This window comes from Brassica napus, chromosome C1 (genome assembly GCF_020379485.1).
Source record: "Brassica napus cultivar Da-Ae chromosome C1, Da-Ae, whole genome shotgun sequence".
In the NCBI taxonomy this organism is placed as follows: domain Eukaryota; kingdom Viridiplantae; phylum Streptophyta; class Magnoliopsida; order Brassicales; family Brassicaceae; genus Brassica; species Brassica napus.
The window spans coordinates 14,438,899-14,459,890 of NC_063444.1; the positions used below are offsets into that span (position 1 = coordinate 14,438,899).

The 20,992-nt window shown below is 35.5% G+C and overlaps 3 protein-coding genes and 1 pseudogene across 13 annotated transcripts; all 4 read right to left on the reverse strand.

Annotated features, from left to right (window-relative positions):
- Nucleotides 1–426: 426 nt before the first annotated feature.
- LOC106399352 (60S ribosomal protein L31-3) lies at nucleotides 427–1,415 on the reverse strand. Its single transcript, XM_013839829.3, has 3 exons — nucleotides 1,330–1,415; nucleotides 1,037–1,140; nucleotides 427–818 (listed from the first exon to the last, which is right to left on the reverse strand). The coding sequence occupies exons 2-3, from the start codon at nucleotides 1,114–1,116 to the stop codon at nucleotides 539–541; spliced, it is 360 nt and encodes a 119-aa protein (XP_013695283.1). The 5' UTR covers nucleotides 1,117–1,140; nucleotides 1,330–1,415; the 3' UTR covers nucleotides 427–538.
- A 316-nt stretch (nucleotides 1,416–1,731) lies between these two features.
- On the reverse strand, nucleotides 1,732–2,741 carry LOC106399041 (annotated as a pseudogene).
- A 4,815-nt stretch (nucleotides 2,742–7,556) lies between these two features.
- On the reverse strand, nucleotides 7,557–9,091 carry LOC106402264 (probable caffeoyl-CoA O-methyltransferase At4g26220). 10 transcript variants are annotated; one of them, XM_048744249.1, is made up of 5 exons: nucleotides 8,858–9,091; nucleotides 8,615–8,722; nucleotides 8,307–8,531; nucleotides 8,091–8,222; nucleotides 7,557–7,991 (listed from the first exon to the last, which is right to left on the reverse strand). In XM_048744249.1, exons 2-5 carry the CDS (start codon nucleotides 8,681–8,683, stop codon nucleotides 7,701–7,703), a joined length of 717 nt encoding a protein of 238 aa, XP_048600206.1. In that variant the 5' UTR covers nucleotides 8,684–8,722; nucleotides 8,858–9,091; the 3' UTR covers nucleotides 7,557–7,700. The 10 variants fall into 10 exon arrangements, with proteins under 10 accessions (XP_048600206.1, XP_048600202.1, XP_013698417.1 ...); XM_048744245.1 differs by having other exon boundaries at nucleotides 8,091–8,231; XM_013842963.3 differs by having other exon boundaries at nucleotides 8,615–8,713; nucleotides 8,836–9,091.
- Nucleotides 9,092–9,322: 231 nt separating this feature from the next.
- Nucleotides 9,323–11,002, reverse strand: BNAC01G18310D. 2 transcript variants are annotated; one of them, XM_013842964.3, is made up of 3 exons: nucleotides 10,804–11,002; nucleotides 10,237–10,435; nucleotides 9,323–9,727 (listed from the first exon to the last, which is right to left on the reverse strand). In XM_013842964.3, exons 2-3 carry the CDS (start codon nucleotides 10,416–10,418, stop codon nucleotides 9,541–9,543), a joined length of 369 nt encoding a protein of 122 aa, XP_013698418.1. In that variant the 5' UTR covers nucleotides 10,419–10,435; nucleotides 10,804–11,002; the 3' UTR covers nucleotides 9,323–9,540. The 2 variants fall into 2 exon arrangements, with proteins under 2 accessions (XP_013698418.1, XP_022567259.1); XM_022711538.2 differs by having other exon boundaries at nucleotides 10,237–10,459; nucleotides 10,804–10,935.
- Between the last annotated feature and the right edge of the window lie 9,990 nt (nucleotides 11,003–20,992).

Below are 20,992 nucleotides of genomic sequence, written 5' to 3' on the forward strand. Positions count from 1 at the left end.
TAGAGATAAAAACGGTAGATTCCAAGTCATGCAGGTCAGATCTTCATTGGTATGTGTAATGATTTCTCGAACGACTCAAACAATTTAATTGACATTGGTGCATTATCAATCATAAATCGATACAGATGGTCTAAACAAATAATCCTTGTTTCATTATAAGTGTCGTTTTACGTTTCGACACACGGATTAAGAAAACAATTAATTTTGTATATTTCCTATAAAAAACACTATTACCTATACAACTAACCATATTTCAACTAATAAAAAAATAAATTTTACATAAAATTAATAAATTTTGCATTGAAAATCGAAAACAACACTTATTTTATAACGAAAATTTTTTTTCTAAAACGACAGAGAGAGTACAAATCAATTATGAGGTGTTGTAAATTTGTTTTAAGTATTTTCATGGATGAAGAATTCAAGTATAAGATAAATGTTCTTTCCAATAACTGCATCAGTGCTTCCAAAGTCGCTACAAAGTTGAAAAAGAAACAAAACTTGAAAAAATCTGATGAGGAGGAGGTTACAAGATTGTTCAATCCTCTTCATCGATGACTTTAGTGCCAAGACCGGAGAGACCTTCTGCAGGGATTACAGCGACAGTAACAAGGGAGAAGAACTCTTCCTTGGCATCTTCGTCATCATTTCTCTTACGAGCAACTCGGACTCTGATCCTTCTAGGAGGACCTCTGATACCTCTGCTCCAAATCTGCTTGTTCAGCTTCACATCCACTCTCACATCCTTTGTCCCCATTGCCTTCTCTGCAAACTTCCTTATCTCCTTGATTGCCTTTGGAGCCTTCTTCTTGAAGGTACTGTTTAAGAGACACAACAAACCACAAAGATACAACTCATTCAAAGCTAAATTCCCTTTAAAGTTGAGTGCACAACTCGAATTAACACATTGGCAATAAGCTTAATATTGAGATTCCACCAAAATGCTAACGTGCTGATGAAACCATCAAACAGCTTAGACTTTGAACCAACAGAACAAACCGATGCATAGAAGGTTAATTTATGTCGGAACACTTACCAGCTATGAAGGCGACGGTGAAGGTTGATGGTGTACTCTCTGGTCACCACCTCCTCTTTTCTTCCCTTCTTCTCTGACATTTTAATATATTTTTCTCTCTGTTCCTGCGTATATCCGAAACTCAAACCAGTTAAACTCAGATAGGTTTATCTATATAGCCCAATCAGCTCACTGTTTGTTCACTACACATCATTTGATTGTCAACCAAATGAAGGAATATGTATAAGAATCAACTGGCCTGAATATAAAACGAAGATAAGCGAAATAAAGTTAAGACAGTGAGAGAAACATACCTTCGCTTAGAGAGAGACGGTGGGGACGGAGGAGTCGTTGGCTTATATGCGGCGCTCAGTAAGTTACCCTAGTCGATTTAATGGGCTTTTTAATCTCTCACTTTTATAGCCCAATTAAGAATTTCTGAACTGATTTTTTCCACAATCACGTTCGATAGAGGCACACTAGATGATAACTAGATCAATATAATTAACAAAACAACTAATTGATCAAACGCCAGGCGTTTGGTCTAGTGGTATGATTCTCGCTTTGGGTGCCCGCATTACTGTTCGAGGACCACAACCAGATAGAATATAGAGCCAAGTCTAGTTTAGATTTTTTATTGAATACATTAGTCTTTTTTTTTTTTTTTTTTTTTTTTTTTTTTTTGACAAACACTTCAATATAGCATAAAACATTAGTAACGAACAACAAACACTTTTTGGGGCGAAACATTATTTAATATAGTCTCCTGCAAATAGTGATCCCATGACCAAGAGCAATTTGCGAGATCTGCACACGCTTATCAGCCGAGAGTTTCTTGTTCAGCTCATGGGCTGTTTTCTTGCCTTCTCTCTTCCCCTCGGGCTTGGACGAGTCCGGCTCAGCAACTGATCCTCCCCAAAGAGTTTTGTCATACACTATAATCCCACCAACCTTGATCAATCTCATAAGCCTTTCATGGTAGTTCCAGTAACTCCCCTTGTCTGCATCATCCACAAATGCGAAATCAAATCCACCCTCGTTCTCTTTCTGCCATCACAAACATCAAACACACAAAGACCATAGTCAAGATACTAAACCAAACGTGAGTAACAAGAAAGGTACACAAAGGAAAGAAGATAGATACTATACATGGTTTAAAAGCTCGTCGAGGACTGGAAGAGGTTCAGACTTTCTGAAATCAATCTTGTGTACAACACCAGCCTCTTGATAACCGGCAACCCTAGTTCATACGAGCTTCTGTTCACATTAATGGCTATAACCTGAAAAATCTTGTGAGTGACTAAATCAGTAGCAGAGTGAAAAAACTTGTGTATTTTTCTTGGTCATGTCCAACACACCTTGCCATCTTCTGGTAATGTAAGAGCAGTGAGAGAAGAGAGTATCCAGTGAAAATCCCAACTTCGATCGTCTTCCTTGCATTTACCAGTTTAAGAAGCATCTCTATTAACTGGCCAGCGTCCGGTGCAGCAGCCATGATAGCCAGAGCGTGGTTATGGGTAAGGATCCTAAGCTCCTTGAGAGCCTCTTGTTCGCGTGGGTACACACTTACTGCATGCAAACATTTTCAAAAGTTATTAAAAAAATGGAAACCCAAACGAGAGAAAAGGTGGTGATGATGAATTTGAAGGGGGCACACCTTGTAGAGCTCTTTACTCTGGAGCAATCCCTTGGAAAAATCTGATGCATTAGCTTCATCGTTAGCCATTGTAATCGCAGTCTCTTTTTCCCAAACACACACAAGTACCTGGCCATGGAACAGTGATATAGATAACTAAACCATGCCATAATTTAAGACATTAAGCAGAGAACAATATTTTATATATTTTCATGGAAATATCTCTAAACACATGTTCGATATGACTAACATATGAGCATTTCCCTATCTGTAACGTGTTTCTTCTAAAACCACTAGAACATACCAATCATTCAACATTTTCTATCGTAGACTATAACATAGAGGTTACGATGGGTCAAACACTCTCATACAGAAAAGAAGCATTATAGAGAGAAGAAGACTAAAAACGAAGAAGGATTGAGAGAGAAAGTACCAGAGTGCTTAAGCCTTAGTTTCTGAATCTTCCACTACAATGCAGGTTTGAATTTATAGGAGAAGGTACACCGAACAGTCGTCGTCACAATCAGATTTTACTCTTCTCTGTCAAGACTGGTAAGTGTTGACGTATCAGTGTACCATCAGGGATGAGATATCTTACCAAACAGTCCAACACACAGTTTAAGAGTGCCAAGCTTTGCTGTTGTACTAACTATATCTTGTTTCTATTATCTCTATTGTGAGCATGAAAAATGGTAGTGCCATTCATGGAATCATCTTCCTTTCTATAAAGAGGAATCTACAAAGGAAACGCGTGCCTAATGGCTTTTTACTTCGCTTGTAAGTTGTAAGTGTGGACGCATCAGTGCATTAAATCAGGAATGAGACATCTTACCAAACGGTAACGATGATACACACACCAATGAAACTGTCAAACGAAGAGCAAACATGTTGTCTATTGATATTATTAAGATTTAAGAGCTAGCATGAGTGATGATGCCTCAGCTTCAACTTGTGTGTATTAAATTATCCAGAGACAGAAAAAGAAATCAAATTTTGCCTCCAATGCACTACAAGAAAACAGCAAGGATACTGAGGGAAAAAATCGTCAGAATTTCGTCGGAATAACATTATTCCGACGACATACCGACGAAACAAGTCCTCGGAAATAATTCCTCGGAATTTCTTCTTTCCTCGGAAATCCTTCGGAATTTTCCGACGGAATTCCGAGGAAACAAATTTCCGAGGAAATTCCGAGGATCACTAGTTTGTCGGAAATCTCCTCGGAATATACCGAGGGAGAACTTCGTCGGGATATTTCCTCGGAAGTTCATCGATCGATGCGTTTTTGGACATATATCCATCGATCGATCGGAATATACCAAGGAATCCATCGGAAAGGTGTCCCTCGGTATATTCCGAGGAAGATGTCCCTCGGTATATTCCGAACGTTTTTTTATAAACAGATCGATCGATGGATTTATGTCCAAAAACGCATCGATCGATCGAGTAAAAAATATAATTAATTTCCTCGGAATGTAAAAAATATTAATTTTTTTAAAAAAATAAAATTTTTGAAATTTAAATTCGAAAATATAAAATTAAAATTAAAATTGAAATCATATTAATTAATATTCAAAGTTTCACAAATAAAAATAAAACATTCCGAGTTTTTGGAAAAAAAAAAAAACTACGGGTTTGGCACGTCTGGGAACACCTCGTTCGGGTACATCCTCTGCATCATCTGCATCATTTGCTGGTTCAGCCTCCTCTGTGCCTCATAGCGCGCCTGTTGAGCCGCCATCTGGGTCTCCAACAAAGATATGCGATCATCCTTGTCCTTCAAATGAGCCGTAAGTACTTCTGGATCAACAAAGGGCGGTGGTGCAGAAGAAGGAGGAACCGACCGGGTGCAACGACCCAAACCGACCAAACGTCCCTTCTTCTTTGGAACCGACTGAATAGAAAATAGCCAAATTTACAAATTTAAACCAAGAAATAAATGAATTGAACTTTAAAAAAAAAGAACTTACGGATTCAACGATTTCGTTGATTCGAAACCGGGACAAGTTGGTTGAAGCCGTCGAAGCGTCATCCTCGGTTTGAAGATGAGACACTTCGTCTACCACCTGAGTTTGGACCAGGTCGACCACATCCCTCACAAGACCGTCATCAATCTGGCCGGTCTTCTTGTTGGTATTCGCCCTCCTCATTAGGGCGAGATCATCAACCGGCTCGCCATCATTTTCTTCCGCCTTGAAAAAAAACATAAATTAAAGAAACATTAGAAATTAGAAGAAATGCACAATAAATTAAAATTCTGAAACTCAAATAATTGAAGAAAAAACAGTTGAACTTACCATGCGATCTTCCAGAGTGGCAATAGATTGAGCACCCAAGTTATGCTTGTAGATGCCCTTCCCTTTACGGTCGCTCCTGCGTTGTTTCAGCACCTTGAGCCCATAGTTGTTGCAACTCATATATTAGTGGCTGAAGAAACACATCAAGTGATCTCTTAGGATGCTCTGGTCCGGGAACGAGAATCGAGAGAAACAAAAACTCTCGTCGCAAGCACAAGTTTGGGGGTAGGTTGTATGGTGTAAGAATGACGGGCCATAGAGAATACTGTCTTCCACTCTTGCCAAACGGACTGAAACCATCAGTACATAATCTAAGGTACACATTTCTTCTCTCATACGCAAAGTCGGGATACTTTGATTGGAAATGCTTCCACGCTTTTGCATCTGAAGGATGTCTGATCTCACCATCTGTTGAGTGCTCCGCATGCCATCTCATTGGTTGCGCTGTGCGTTCAGACAGATACAACCTCTGCAACCTTTCCGTCAAAGGTAAATACCACATCCTTTTATATGGCACTGGAACTCTTCCACTCGTATCTTTATAACGAGGCTTTCCACAAAATTTGCATGTAACCCGCTGTTCATCCGCCCTCCAATAAATCATGCAGTTGTCGCTGCATACATCTATTACTTGATACGATAAACCAAGACCAGCTACGAGTTTCTGAACCTCGTAGTATGAACCAGGAGCTACATTATCCTCGGGTAGAATACCTTTTACAAAATCAGCAATCGCATCCACACAGTCTTCAGCCAAATTATAATATGTTTTAATGCCCATCAATTTTGTAGCAGATGATAAAGCTGAATGACCATCTCTGCAACCTTCGTACAATGGTTGCTTTCCAGCATCCAACATATCATAAAATCTCCTAGCTTGTGCATTGGGTAAATCTTCTCCTCTAAAATGATCATTTACCATCTGCTCAGTACCTACACCATAATCTACATCCGTTCTAATTGGTTCTTCTAATCTAACCGCTGGCTGAGGTTCGCTAGTACTACCATGTTCATAATCAGTTTCCCCATGATGATACCAAATTTTGTAACTTCGTGTAAACCCACTCAAATATAGATGAGTCCAAACATCTCACTCTTTAATAACCTTTCTATTTTTACAATTAGAGCAAGGACATCTTAACATACATGTTTTTGCTTCCGGTTGTCGGTGAACTAACCCCATGAATTCGGTTATACCTCGTTGGTATTCTTCCGTAAGCAATCTCGTGTTCGGATCCAAATGAGGTCGATCGATCCAAGAACGAAAATAATTTGAAGAAGACATATTTTTTATGAATCAAATTCGTGTGTAAATAGAGTAAGAGGGAGGATGAAGATATGGAGTGAATGAAGAGGAAGAGGAGCGCTTGTATTTATAGTTTAAATCCTGCCGACAGACCGAGGAAATTCCGACGAAATTCCGACGGAAAAGGCTAGTTCGTCGGAATTTCCTCGGAATTTTGTAAAATCCCCCAACGGCTCTCCAACGGCTATAATATTTCCTCAGAATTCATCGGTTTTTTCCGAGGAACACATTTTTCCTCGGAATATTCCGACGGATTGATATTTCCTCGGAATTCCGTCGGTATATCCCGAGGAAATTCCGAGGAAACCCAATTTTGTGTTTCCTCGGAATTTCCTCGGAAATTCCTCGGGATATTCCGAGGAATTCATTTTCCGTCGGAATGTCCGTCAGAATACCGCTGTTTTCTTGTAGTGATGCGATAATAAACCGCTAATTTATGGATTAAAAAAAAAAGCTTTTTTAGCGTTCAATGGTTTGAAAGGCATGTTTGTTCATGGGAGTTGCTTCGTTTCTTCAAAGGTAGTAGCAGTGGCGGATCCAGTGGGGTCATTTATCATATAAATATATTTAAATTATTAATTGTAATAAAATATAAAATAATATTAATAAATATAAAATAATATTTATGTCATATATTATAGTATTAAATAAATTTACTCTTAAAATTTGTAAACCATTTAAAAAATCTAAAACAAAACAGAAAATTTACATATTGTAAATATACCAATATAATAAAAAAATATTGAAAAAAATAACTATGTTCTTAAAATTAAATATTATGTATAAGCTAGTTAATTGTGTTTGTTTGTCTATTGATGAAATAGTGTTTTTTTTTTTGAGCGATAATTTTTTTATTTATGAAATAGACAATTTTATCATATGTGAATATTATAGTTGTCTATATCGTAAGATATGAAATGTACTATATAAATTGCACATGAAAAGTTATGTTTAAAAATGCATATGCGTTACACACAAGAAATTATGGAGCTTTTTGTGGTATTTAATGACATGGAAAAAGTATTAATTAGAGAGAGCAAGAAAAACAATTATTAAGCAAATCAAAAAGTAAATAAAGAACGTGTAAAGAGACTTTTACTGAATGACGTGTCTAGCAAGTAGCAACACTAAAAAGACTTTAACTAATTAAGAAATCTACACTAGATGATGACTAGATAGCAATGAAAAATATAAACAAATTGTTTAAAACAATGTAAAACAATGAAACAACTAATCAACCTGACTTCGATTTTCGGAACCAAGACTGTACGAGGACCACAACCAGATAGTATACAGAGCGAGTCTAGTGAACTGGTTCATAACTTATAAAACATAGAAATAGCCAAACTCAATAAGAGAGGAACATACAACTAGTTTAGTGTTTTTCGTGAATATATTAGTCTTTCTTAGTAACGAACAACAAACACTTATGGCATAAAACATCATTTAATATAGTCTCCTGCAGATAGTGATCCCATCACCAAGAGCAACTTGCGAGATCTGCACACGCTTATCAGCCGAGAGTTTCTTGTTCAGCTCGAGGATTGCTTTCTTGCCTTCTCTCTTCCCCTCGGGCGTGGACGAGTCAGGTTCAGCAACTGATCCTCCCCAGAGAGTGTTGTCATACACTATGATCCCACCAACCTTGATCAGTCTCATAAGCCTCTCATGGTAGTTCCAGTAACTCACCTTGTCTGCATCCACAAATGCGAAATCAAATCCACCCTCGTTCTCTTCCTGCCATCGCAAACATCAAACACACAAAGACCATAGTCAAGATACTGAACCAAACGTGAGTAACAAGAAAGATACACACTATATAGAAAGAAGCTATACATGGTTTAAAAGCTCGTCGAGGACAGGAAGAGCTTCAGACTCTCTGAAATCAATCTTATGTTCAACACCAGCCTTCTTGATGACTGGCAACCCTATCTCATATGTGCTTCTGTTCACATCAATGGCTATAACCTGCAAAATCTTGTGTACTAAATAAGTAGCAGAAACACAGATACATATAGCACAATGAAAAACTTTTGTCCTTTGTTCACATACCTTGCCATCTTCAGGTAATGTAAGAGCAGTGAGGAGAAGAGAGTATCCAGTGAAAACCCCAACTTCGATAGTCTTCCTTGCATTTACAAGATTCAGCAGCATCTCCATTAGCTTGCCAGCGTCCGGTGCAATAGCCATATTAGCCATAGGGTAGTTATGAGTAACGCTCCTCAGCTCCTTGAGAGCTTCTGGCTCGCGTGGGTACACACTCGTCTCCAGTATATACTGCAACATTTTTTCAAAGAAAGTTATCAGGAAAAAAAAGCGGAAAGTTAAAACGTAGTGATGAATATGTATGGGGGGCGCACTTTGTAGAGCTCTTCACTCTGGAGCAATCCCTTGGAAAAATCTGATGCCTTAGCTTCATCTTTAGCCATTGTAATCGCCGTTTCTTTTCCCAAAACACACTCAAGTACCTCGCCGAGGAACAATGACATAGATAAGTAACCATGGAATGATTTAAGACATTACGAAGAGAATTAAGTGTTCATAACGAAAAGAAACATTACAGAGAGAAGAAGACTAATACCGAAGAACGAGAGAGAGAGTACCAGAGTGCTTAAGTCTCAGTTTCTGATCTTTCACTACAATGCAGGTTTGACTTTATAGGAAATTGTCAAAGTACACTGAACATGTGTCAAAATCTGATTTTCTTCCTTTGATAAAAGAGGAATCTACGTAGGAAAGGCGTGACTAATGGCCTTTTACTCTTCTTTGTCAAGACTGGCAAGTGTTGGCGTATCAGTGTGTACCATCATGAATGAGATATCTTACCAAACAGTCGAAACACAGTTTAAAAGTGACAAGCTTTGTTGTACGATCTCTTGTTTCTATTATCTCTATTGTGAGCATGAAAATGGTAGTCCCATTAGAGGGATGACTAGATGCAATGTGACCTACAAAGGAAAGGCGTGCCTAGTGGCTTTTACTCTTCTCTAGTAAGGTTGACGGATTGGTGTATTATCAGTAATGAGACATCTTACCAAACGATAACGATGATGAAAATGACAAACCAAGAGCAAACATGTTTTCTATTGATATTATTAAGTGCTAGCATGAGTGATGATGCCTCAGCTTCAAAACTTGTGTGTATTAAATTATCCGGAGAGAAAAATAAATCGATTTTTTGGCTCTAGTGCGATAATAAACCGCCAGTTTATTGAATTAAAAAGCTTTTTTTTAGAGTTTAATGGTTTTAAAAGGCATGTTTGTTCATGGGAGTTGCTTCGTTTCTTCAAGGGTAGTAGCCAGTGAAAGTAAAGCCTCTTCCAACGATCTCACCTGCACAGTACCAGGCGAAGCATTCCAGACCAAAAAGTGCTGCGATTCCAGCATCTTCAACCTTCAAATCCGCCCTATTCTTCCACAAACCTTTCACGTGATCCACTTCCTTCCAGAACAACTCTGTACGTCCAGGGATGCTACCATCCAAGGAAAAAAAGAAAAAAAATGTCAGTCACAGGAACAAAGAGGAAGTACAGTTGTTACTGAACACCATATCTAGAAACACTGTAAAGACCTTGATCAAGAAATCTACGCTAACACTTCTCTATAAGCACTGAAATGCTGGTATCTAGTGACATGCATCAAAGCAGATACTTTAAATATGTGTTTATAGTCCATAACCATCACTAAAACTAACAGATAACGAGCTAAGACTCTCTGCATCTTTCAATATCCCCCATCAAAGCAACCATGGAAGAGAAACAGAAACCAAACCCTTCACAGCATAATAACAAACAACAGATAAAGCTTTAACCTTTACTACACAAAGAAAGCTATTAAACAGCAGTGCTTAGGCACAATATTGCAGAAAATTCTACCATGCAAGAAATCCAGCTACCACGCAATTATCTCATCTAACAAACACATCAAAGCGAATCCAGAGGATCAGAAGAAGAGAGATCAAAAAGGAAAAATCAAAACAGACCTAGCAAGACGAGTGTAGAGAAGCTGCTTAGACAACTCATTGCATTTCTCGACAGTGGCTGGCTCCTGGATATAGTGCTTGTTCTTCTCCAGCAACTGTTTGTAGTAAGTCGTGCCGTGCTTCGACACAAACTTTGATGCTTCACAGGCCTTGGATTTCAATTGTAGCATCTTTGATGCCATCTTTCAAAGACTCTTCCCTAAGATTCACAAACCAAAAGAGACTAATGGATGGATGAAGCAGTAGCAGCCATTATCTATATATATATATAATGGGGGTAACACTAAAAAGGTTATATTCCAATTCCATTATTAAATGCAATCAAAAGAACTAAAACAAACCCTAATCATCGATCAAAAATAGTTTGACCTAAACAAACCTTCATCATCGAAAGTTAAGATCATTCCCAAATAGCCAGACCTCGGGAAGATTAAACTATCACTCGTAAGCACACACTCAATCAAATCAATCACTCATCAAAGCAAGCGACTCGAAAGCGCAGATCTATCCCTTAGTCAAATTACCAGAAGGAAAAAAGTGGAAACGAAAAGATGAAATTTCGATCACCTTGCTGATTTCGACGGCGACGGAGATTGAACTGGCGGTGTCGCTGTTACCGGAGAACAAGAGTGAAGCAGCTGGATCAATGGAATCCCTAGGCTTGTTTGTGACGAGGGTTTTGTTTCCTAGAGGATTTGCAGACAATGGTACGGGCCTTTCCGTAACATCTTACTAGCGCACAATTGAGTAGGCCTGATACAACGTAGGCACAGGGCCCATGGTTTATTAATTAGTGGCAAGTTTATTTCACTGGCCAACAACATTCCCTTTTATAAAAAAAAAAATCTAATTTAAATTTTTGTGATTTGTACCCTGTTCGGGACTACGCTAGGCGCTAGTCGGGCGGTAATCTCGGGTCTAGCGAGTTTATCGAAAAATTAGGGATTAAGCGGAGTAAACGCGGAGCCTAGTTTTTATATTTTAATTATATATATAAGGATATATAGTAGTACATGCCAAAAAAAAGACGTAGAAACTTAGTCCAGTGGTCCATGACATATTTGTGGTTTTAAAAGGTGTTGGGTTCGAACTGGTTGTGACGTAAATTTTCCTTTTTCTTTTATTAGCGCGCATTGGAAAAAAAATTTAAGAAACCAGTTGAATTTGTTCCACATCGACTAATATCAGTAAGAGGGGTCGTGGAATCTCCATATAAATAGATAGAGAAGGTTTCATCTCGTTTAAAGAAAATTGGGCTGGTTTTATGTTCCGAAATTTGTCATATAAGTAATATTTTGGTCTGAATCGATTTTGGTCTGATTTTTAGCGTTTATTTGGTTTTTAAATCAATTAATCCGATTTCCAACTAATTAAACCGAATAGGTCCAAATCGTTGCGGTCATGCTCCGCCGAATGCCTAGACGGGCGGCTAGGCGTCCGCGTTTAAGAACATGGGATTTGTATGTAACACTTCAAATCAATATTATTAATTCAGAATCATTGTTAATTTTTACCCCTACAACTACTTGGAATATTACTTATTTTACCATTAGACCTCTTTTAAATAAATTAAATGCCAGTATTTAACATATATATATATATCTACCTACCTATTGTAGCGCGGATCAAGATCTAGTAAAAGGTTAAACGTTTCACTCTTACACCAGATAAATATGAAACCAAAAAGATGGCGCTAACATCTGACTTGAATTGGTGTGAGGTCTCAAAAACACATAGAAAATTCATCATTATAGACATTTAACCTACACAGCTTGGAATTGTTAAGTTTTAATTTATGTGTGTTTAATAATATATTAGAGTATGATCCGCGCATTTGCAAATGTTTTTTCACTTTAGTATCAAAATTTATATGAAAATAAATATTAGGTGTGTTATTTATAAAATATATATTTTATTTCATTATAATTATCGGTAAACAATGCAAATTCGCTGGACCTTAATTATTTAAAAACATGGTCTTGTTATAGGCTTCTTGGAGCATATCTATCCGTTGAAAACATTATTTTGGTATGAATTTTGTTTAAAATCACATTTATGTGATATAAGTTTACTTTGTATTGAGTTGATTTAAAATATTTTATATTAGTCAAAAACATATGTTAATATATAACTTATTTGTGTATAATTAAATCCCATTAATTTTTACGTTTTCTATATTTTAATTAAAATATCTTAATTCATATTTTAATATATTTTACACTTGTCAAAATTTATTTTTATAATCAATTTGATTTTGCTCTAATATAAAGAGAGAAAATGCCACCTAATATTCATCCATCGGTATAGAACTACTATAAGTATTCTCTTGTCCTTTCAATTACTTTCTTTTCTTTAAAATTTGTTTCCTTTTTTTGAATACGTAAAACTATGACATATTTGGTGAGAACATATTCTTACAGTAAACTTAGAAAACAAATGAGAAGAAATCTAACTACAAAATTTTGGTGATAATTATGATTGTAGATGCAACAATCGAGGAAAAGTAAATGGGAGATGTACATGTTGGATTTGATGCTCTTGATATCAACTGCATGGGATATGGTTTCAGGTTTGTTTCTTTTCAACAATTTTTTTTTTAAATCAAAGACATTAGGTAGTTGAGAAATTCTATAAGATGCAACATATTCACTAGACATGATTTTGTTGGTAAATGTTTCCATTAGTTTTGCAAATAATTGAATTTAATATTTATTCAGGAAAAAATGAATGTCTAGTAAATTTTAGTTAAGGAATTTAATTATGTAAAATTTAACAGATAAACTGTTTCATTTGAAACGGGTGGTAATTCCCTTACAAATATTGTCCCAATTTTTTTCTAAATTTTGATGCACTAAATTTCTCTTGTAACATTGCCTCCTCTACTGCATAAAAAGTTATTTTATTATATTTTTTGCATTTTTTGCTTATGTTTTGCTCATAGTTTACTTTTTGTTTTTCTTTTGTTTTAATGAAAGGTTAGCTGTGATATACGTTTTTCAAAAAAAAAAAGTTGTAATATAACAATCTTGATGTTTTGTAGATTAGCGTGTTTTGGTTTGTGTATTTAACTATTGTGTCAATGCTGATCAAGACCACTCTTGCTTTTGTGTTTCTCTCCAAATCTTATTTTTATGAGTAATGGATTTACAGAAAATATTGATTTGGTTTTACTTTTGTTGCATTATAATTGCAAAAGGAACATGGAATTGGATGTCAAATGCTATTAGAGACGTGTATTCATCGTTCTATCGTATTCATCATTCATCAGATATTCAAGTAAAAAAATTTCATTAATTAATAATTTTACTGTGTGTCCGATAAAACACCTTCCAACGCTATTATACTTCAAATTGTAGCAAATATGATTTATACAGCAAAAGCAAAGTTCTTGTTGACGTTGAACTAGTAAAGCCGTACTACATTTCCCTGATCAACAATGTAAAAAAAACTTCTTTATAGAAAATAGTATTCAGAACCTATATTCTATATAATATTCATCAGTATATCGTTCATCTTTTTTATATGTTAAGTAATGTGTTATATCCAAGTTCTGATATTCATCATAACATGTTTTTTTCTATCATGCGGTATTTTTCGTCGAAGCTGAAATGGTGAAATAGTACAACGAGATTCGGATAAGTCTGGTGGTGGGTTGAGAGGTATCATATCAACACACGTACATCAGAGCCGTGCAAACACTATATAACATACATAAACGATTTTAAAATATATGCTCTCATTTGTGAAAAAAAAAAAAAAGTTTAGCATTATCATTATCAGATAGAAAAAAACAAACAAACTGAATAATAATTCTAAAACATATTTTCTTCTTCTTGTCTTTTACATAAACTCATTGACTAGACTTTCAAAATATTTTTTTATATTTTTTTCTAGTAGATAAAATAACTAAATCAGTAATTAGTTTTGCCAAAAAGCTGAACAAAGATAATATTTTTAAACGACTTTTAATTTGAAAAACTCATTTTAGAAACCAAAAAAATATTTGAAAGTTATTAAATAATAAATTAGTTAAAAAGAAAAGGCTTAAGTATAAGATTTGTAAGAGAATGTGAGATGAAAAACACTGTCAATGTGAAATCAAAGTGAGTAGAAGAAACAATAACCCATAATGGTAAGTTCTTTTACTACCCTAATTGGTTGTAAGATAAACCAAGAATAGCTTTTATATATCTTATTATTTTAATTAGTAAACAAATATACACTAATAAACTTATCTTTTAATTTGTGGCACATATTTTTCTTTTTAATAATCTTAAACTTAAGCCCAAATAAACATATTTTATTAGTTAAGATTAGTAATTATTCAAATACATGTTAAGTGTTTTGTAAGATTTTGATGTCCTGAGCCAATGTTTCTTTTTCTTTCAAGTAAGCACGGCTCTGACGTACACCCAACCGGAAACCGGTTATACCATTTATTCGAAAAATAACAAATGTTGAAGACAAAGATGCAAATATAATATGATTATTTCATCTTCATCTAAAACGACCGACTGGAAGTGACCGACTTATATATATTTTTAATTTTACTTTTACTATAAATACGTATGTTCACTTCTTTCATTTGATCAATTCATATATGAACGAAAAAGTCAGAGTTAACATCATCTCTATCTCACTCACGTCGACCATCTTTCTCTTTTATTTTATAGACACAAAATATATAAATACAAACACTACCTCACCTATATTACACAACACGTTATCAGCACGAAACTCTGACCAACCGAGGTTTATCAATCCGAAAGTTCTTAAATCAGTCGAGGTAATGTTTAAATTTATGTATTTCAATATATTTAATTTCTTTAAATTTTATTATTATTTCGGAGTGAGAGGCTAGACCTTCTCCGTCTATTTATTGGGATGATAGACCCTGTATTTTCCGATTGATCGTTATGGTAGGCTATGCCTTCACGATCAGAGAACACGTGGTAGGCTTTGCCTTTATGAATAAAAAGAAATGTAAAAAATGGTAGACTAAGTCTCCTCGGACCTTTAAATAAGTAAAAGTTAAAATGGTAGACCATGTCTCCTCGGACTTTGAAAAATGATCAATATGGTAGTCTAAGACTCCTCGGATCATGTGGTAGGCTAAGCCTCCAATTTTATTTATTGTTCTTTAAATTTCTGCAATTTAATTTATGCATTTATTTTATGCTTTTAATTTATGCATTTAAATTTCCGTCTTTATATATTATTATTCTATGAATACGATTATCATGTCAAATTTGACAAAGGTCAACATAAATGCCCTTGATATTACAAGACTTGGGCAGTGGGTGCAAAGATGCACCTGAGAGAAAATAAGTTTTGAGAAATCATCGATAAGTTGAAACGATATCGGATGAGAAAAAGAAAAACCATGATATTTTACCCACTTCAATGATGGTTTATAAGATGAGGTGTATCATGAGAAAAGATTTAGAAGATCTTTGATAGTTAAATCCTTGAAAGAAAGGATCAGAGTTTTTGTAAATCCTTCGAGTAAACTGAAAAAAATGAAATCATGATACTAAACCATGAAGTCGGTCCTACTAGAAAAGGAAGAGGGTGTAGTGTAGATGCGGTTGAAATCACTATCATGGTCGTGGAAGAGGACGAGGAAGAAGATTCTGTCCCTATGAGAATAATGAGAACTTCCACGAAAATGAAAGTGGTCGGGTGATAAAAGGCAAACAAAATTTTTTTGCTATAGATACGGCCAGAAAAAAAAATTGGATATGTAGTTGTCGTACGCCAGATATTTAGCCGATCTATATCGAAAATCAAAAAATAAAAAGAGAAAATAAGTATATTAAACTTCATCTCTTATGAGCCTATACCATTTTTCATAGCTTGAAAACTCATCTTGATGATTCAGATTTTACTGTTTGGTCCAGAAAATGAAAATAAAATATCGATGTGATATGAGAATTATCTTCCTGAATAAGATTTTGAGATTCATGATGGAGATAAATATACCTGGCATATATTGGGTCATCGTACATGACTACTAAGGTAACAAATATTTCTCCTCTCTCAAAATAAATAAGTATAGTATCTAGTAATATAAAAATTACTATTGGTTCTAGAAGAGCTTATGATGAAAAGAGATGCATAAGAAAAAAATGGCAAAATTATAAATAAATGGTAAACCTGAAGTTTACTGATATATAGTCATCTCCAATAATGTTATCGACATTAATTGTGAAATGTTGAAAAACCAGAAGTTTTTAATATAGCATGTCTTAAAGAAAATAAAAGAAACCATCATGGGTGATGAATCATCAAACAAGTTCATTATATGCGATTTCTTTAAGCAGACCCCAAATTAAGATCTCACTCTAAAGGATTTGAAACAGAATTCATCCCAAATGGGAAAACTGAATATGTTATTGGTTCTAGAGTGAGAATCAGTGCGAGATTTTAGACATGGAGTGTCATCATCTCGAGGGGGAGAGTTAAATAATCCTAGTGAGTGGAACATTGAAAAATTATGTTCGCACTTGAAAAAGAACTTGATAAAGTAAATTCAAGTAAGATGATCCCCATGATCGGGTGTAAACATGCAGTTGTGCATGTAATAAAGACATATACAATCCAGAGGGATAAAGTATATGGATACTTTAAAATATGCTTGCAAGTTTGCTAGAAGCATATGATAAGCTGATGGAATGAGATATGTGAAATGGATTACAATGAAAAGTAGGATAATCCATTTATAAAATGGCTGCCAGACATTTTGATGAAATAATGATATCTCATATTCCAGCCGAAAATGCTCCAATAAGAAAATGTGTCCTAAAAGGACGATATATGAGTCTATAACACGTTGGAGACGTGATAGACCACTTTGGTTCCAGAGAGTCCTCGAAAAGGAGCAAATATATGAATAGAGGATGAATTTCATGATGAGACCGTTGATATGGTTAATATAATTGTCATGTACGTGGGTAAATCATTTATGATGATAAAGAGATCTCAATTAACCATATCAGTACGGATAAAAAGATGGAACCAAAGAGAAAATAGATTGTCGACAATAATGAAAAAACGCTATATAAATGAGGGTTATGAATCTACCTCTATATATTAGGGTAGAGTGAATTGATTGGCCATCAATTCGATATAAAGCTCATTAGAAAAACGAGAGATTTTCGGACCAAAAGTCCAAGGTATATATTTCTCCAGAGAATGAAATGAAAGATGACCTTGAGGTATGAAAAACAGCTTGTTCCGAGGTCATTGGAGAAAATTTAAAATAGATGCAATATATTGATATGTCTGGCAGGACACAAAAACGACTTGAGTTGCATCTTGATATTTTAGTAGTCCCTGGAAAATTGATGATGTTCTCGGGAATGTATAAAACTCTGGAAGAGTTAGAACAAGCCACATATATAAGGTATCTTGAACCAGTAACTGGTGATATATTTACGGCACGGTTTGCCGATTGCCATTTAAAGAGGATGAATTTCCAGCGTTAGGGGGAGAAATTAAAGAAATTCCTAAAGAGATTACATGGTGTACACAGTTGTTGTTACACTTTGGCCCCCCTACGAATCAAAGAGAGCTGAAAATTCAGGAAATTGTGCATTTGCATAATTTGGCAAACCAGTTACCAAATGTGTTCACAGATACGACATGATATACCCGCTGAAACTGTTCCATCAAGAGTTGATGTTCCTGAAGAACAAACTGATGGTAACAAAATAAATGAACCTTGGGTTCAGTTAAAGAGGGGGAGACTAGCGGGTTCTAAAGATAAAAATCCCTGAAAAAAATTGTTGAGCAAAGCAGAAAGGTTCGGAAAGAACCTAATATTGAAAGATGTCTGAAAGAAGACATAAGTGTAAAGGTTCCAGAAGAACCTGATATTGAAAGATGTCTGAAAGAAGGCATAAGTGGAAAGGTTCCAGAAGAACCTGATACTGAAAATGTCTGAAAGAAGGCATAGATGAAAAGGTTCAAGAAGAACCAAACAAAGATATGGATCCAGATGACGAGAAGGGAACAGAAAAGTATGAGATTTCCATCAACTACTCCCTTGATGAAAAGTAATAGATAAAAGATGTTGATGGAATGTTCTCCTTTTCTGTGTCCAAAGATATCGATCATGAAATGATGATCCCGATCCAAGGTCCATTTTGGAATGTTAAAAGACATGATTGGGAGGAGTGGCAGAAGGCCATTCGAATTGAATTATTCTCCCTAAATAAAAGGAATATCTTTGGACCTATAGTCATAACGCCTGAGAATATAAATCATGTTGGGTATAAGTGGGTAGTCGTGAGAAAAGTAACACGATATAAAGCTTGATTAATGCCCAAGATTTTTCTCAGAGACCGAATATTGATTTTGAGGAAACGTATTCACCGGTAATGGATGCAATTACGTTTAGATTTTTGATGAGCCTAACTGCGTCTAAAAATCTTGAAATGCATCTCATGGACGTTGTGACTGCATATTTATATGGATCGTTGGATAATGATATATATATGAAACTCCCTGAGGGAATGAAAATGCCAAAGGCATTGAAAAAAAAAACCAGGGAGATTTGTTTGGTCAAGTTACAGCGATCACTTTACGGATTAAAGCAATTCGGACACATGTGGTACAATTGCTTAAGTGAATATCTTTTGAGTAAAGGATATGTGAATAATGCGATCTGTCCATGCGTTTTTATAAAGAAATCGTCATCTGGATTTGTGATCATTGTTGTATATGAAGATGACTTGAACATAATTAGAACTCAAAAGGAGGTTGATGATGCTCAAACTCATATGAAAGAGGAGTTCGAAATGAAAGATCTCAGAAAGACAAAGTTTTGTCTTGGACTCCAGATAGAGCATCTCCGAGAAGGAATATTTGTGTATCAATCAAACTATACAAAAAGGTTATTGAAACGCTTTTATATGGATAAAGTGACTCCTTTGAGTACTCCAATGGTTGGTAGAACTCTCGATGTTGAGAGAGATCCTTTTAGGCCCTACGAAGATAGCGAGAAGATATTAGGCCCTGAAGTACCTTATATGAGTGCTATCGGTGGGCTTTTATATCTTGCAAACTGTACCAGGCCTGATATTGTATTTGCTGCTAACCTCCTGGCAAGATATAGTTCTGCTCCTACTCGCAGGCACTGGGACGGAATAAAGCATGTATTCCGTTACCTCCAAGGTACAGTTGATTTAGGGTTAATGTATTTTAGAAAACCCAAGTTTAGTATGGTTGGTTTTGCAGATGCATGATACTTATCAGATCCTCATAAGGCTCGATCGCAAACCGGCTATGTTTTTACCATTGGTGGAACCGCGATCTCTTAGCGGTCACAAACTTTGGTTGCGACTTCTTCAAATCATGCAGAAACTATTGCGCTTCACGAAGCATGTCGAGAATGTGTGTGGCTTCGGTCAATGAGTCACCACATACAAGAGTCAAGCGAAATAGTCAACGAGAAAGAACCGACGAAAATATTTGAAGACAATTCGGCGTGTGTCGCTCAATTTAAAGAAGGCTACATTAAGAGTGATAGAACAAAGCACATCCCTCCAAGATTTATCTCGTACATACGAGAACTCGAGAAAAATGAAGAAGTGGACATCGAGTATGTACGGTCATGCGACAATTCGGTTGACTTGTTCACAAAGGCTCTTCCGACTACAGCATTTCGAAAACATGTCTACGGTATCGGAATGCGGCATTTGCGTGACTTGTGACGAGAAAGCTATGTCCACTATTCTCAGAGGGAGATTACGGGAGTGTACTCTTATCCCCTTGTCATGATTTTTGTCCCAATGAGTTTTTCCATAACTAGGTTTTTAACGAGGCACTACGTAATACAATGAGATTAATCAAGGGAGAGTGTTGAAGATAAAAATCCAAATATAATATGATTATTTTATCCTCATCTAAAACGACCGACTGGAAGTGACCGGCTTATATATTTTATTAATTTTACTTTTACTATAAATATGTACGTTCACTTCTTTCATTTGACCAATTCATATATGAATGAAAAAGTCAGAGTTAACATCATCTTTCTCACTCACGTCGACCCTTTTTCTCTTTTATTTTATACACACAAAATATATAAATACAAACACTACCTCACCTATATTACACAACACAAAACATTTTATTAACTGAGAAAATAACATTCAAGCTTGATGCTATTTTGTGTATCTGTGTCTGAAACTGCAAAAGAAACAATGTGATAGCTAGATGCAACGAAATAAAGACGAAGAATGCGTAAGTATGGTTGTGTAGTGATTAGTGAGATACACTCGTCATCTTAGATCATTTGTTTGTTCTGTTTCTTCTTGTTCTTATTTACCAATGGTGATGATTTCATTTTAAATTGGATATTCCTCCTTTGTAAATTAAATTCTTGAAAATCCTCAATTAAATGGGCAGACAGAAAGAAACGGGACTTACATATTGCATGACTTTTTATCACTTCCGTTGATTCATCTCAACATGTTTTGTACTTGGTCAGTACAAATAACAATCAATCGATATATAATCATGATCTGACGGTCAAATTTTTATTTTATTTTAATGCATGGTCATTTTCAAAGGAAATCACATTCTAGTAAACACCAAACTTACAATTTCTCAGTTTTACCCACTTTTTATAAGATAGTTTGGCCAGGAGGAATGAAGAAGCACACTTACAAGTTTTAACCATGTTGAACCCTTTTTGAATCATGTCAATAAAATTATATGCATCAATGAAAATTAATACGAAAACTCAAAA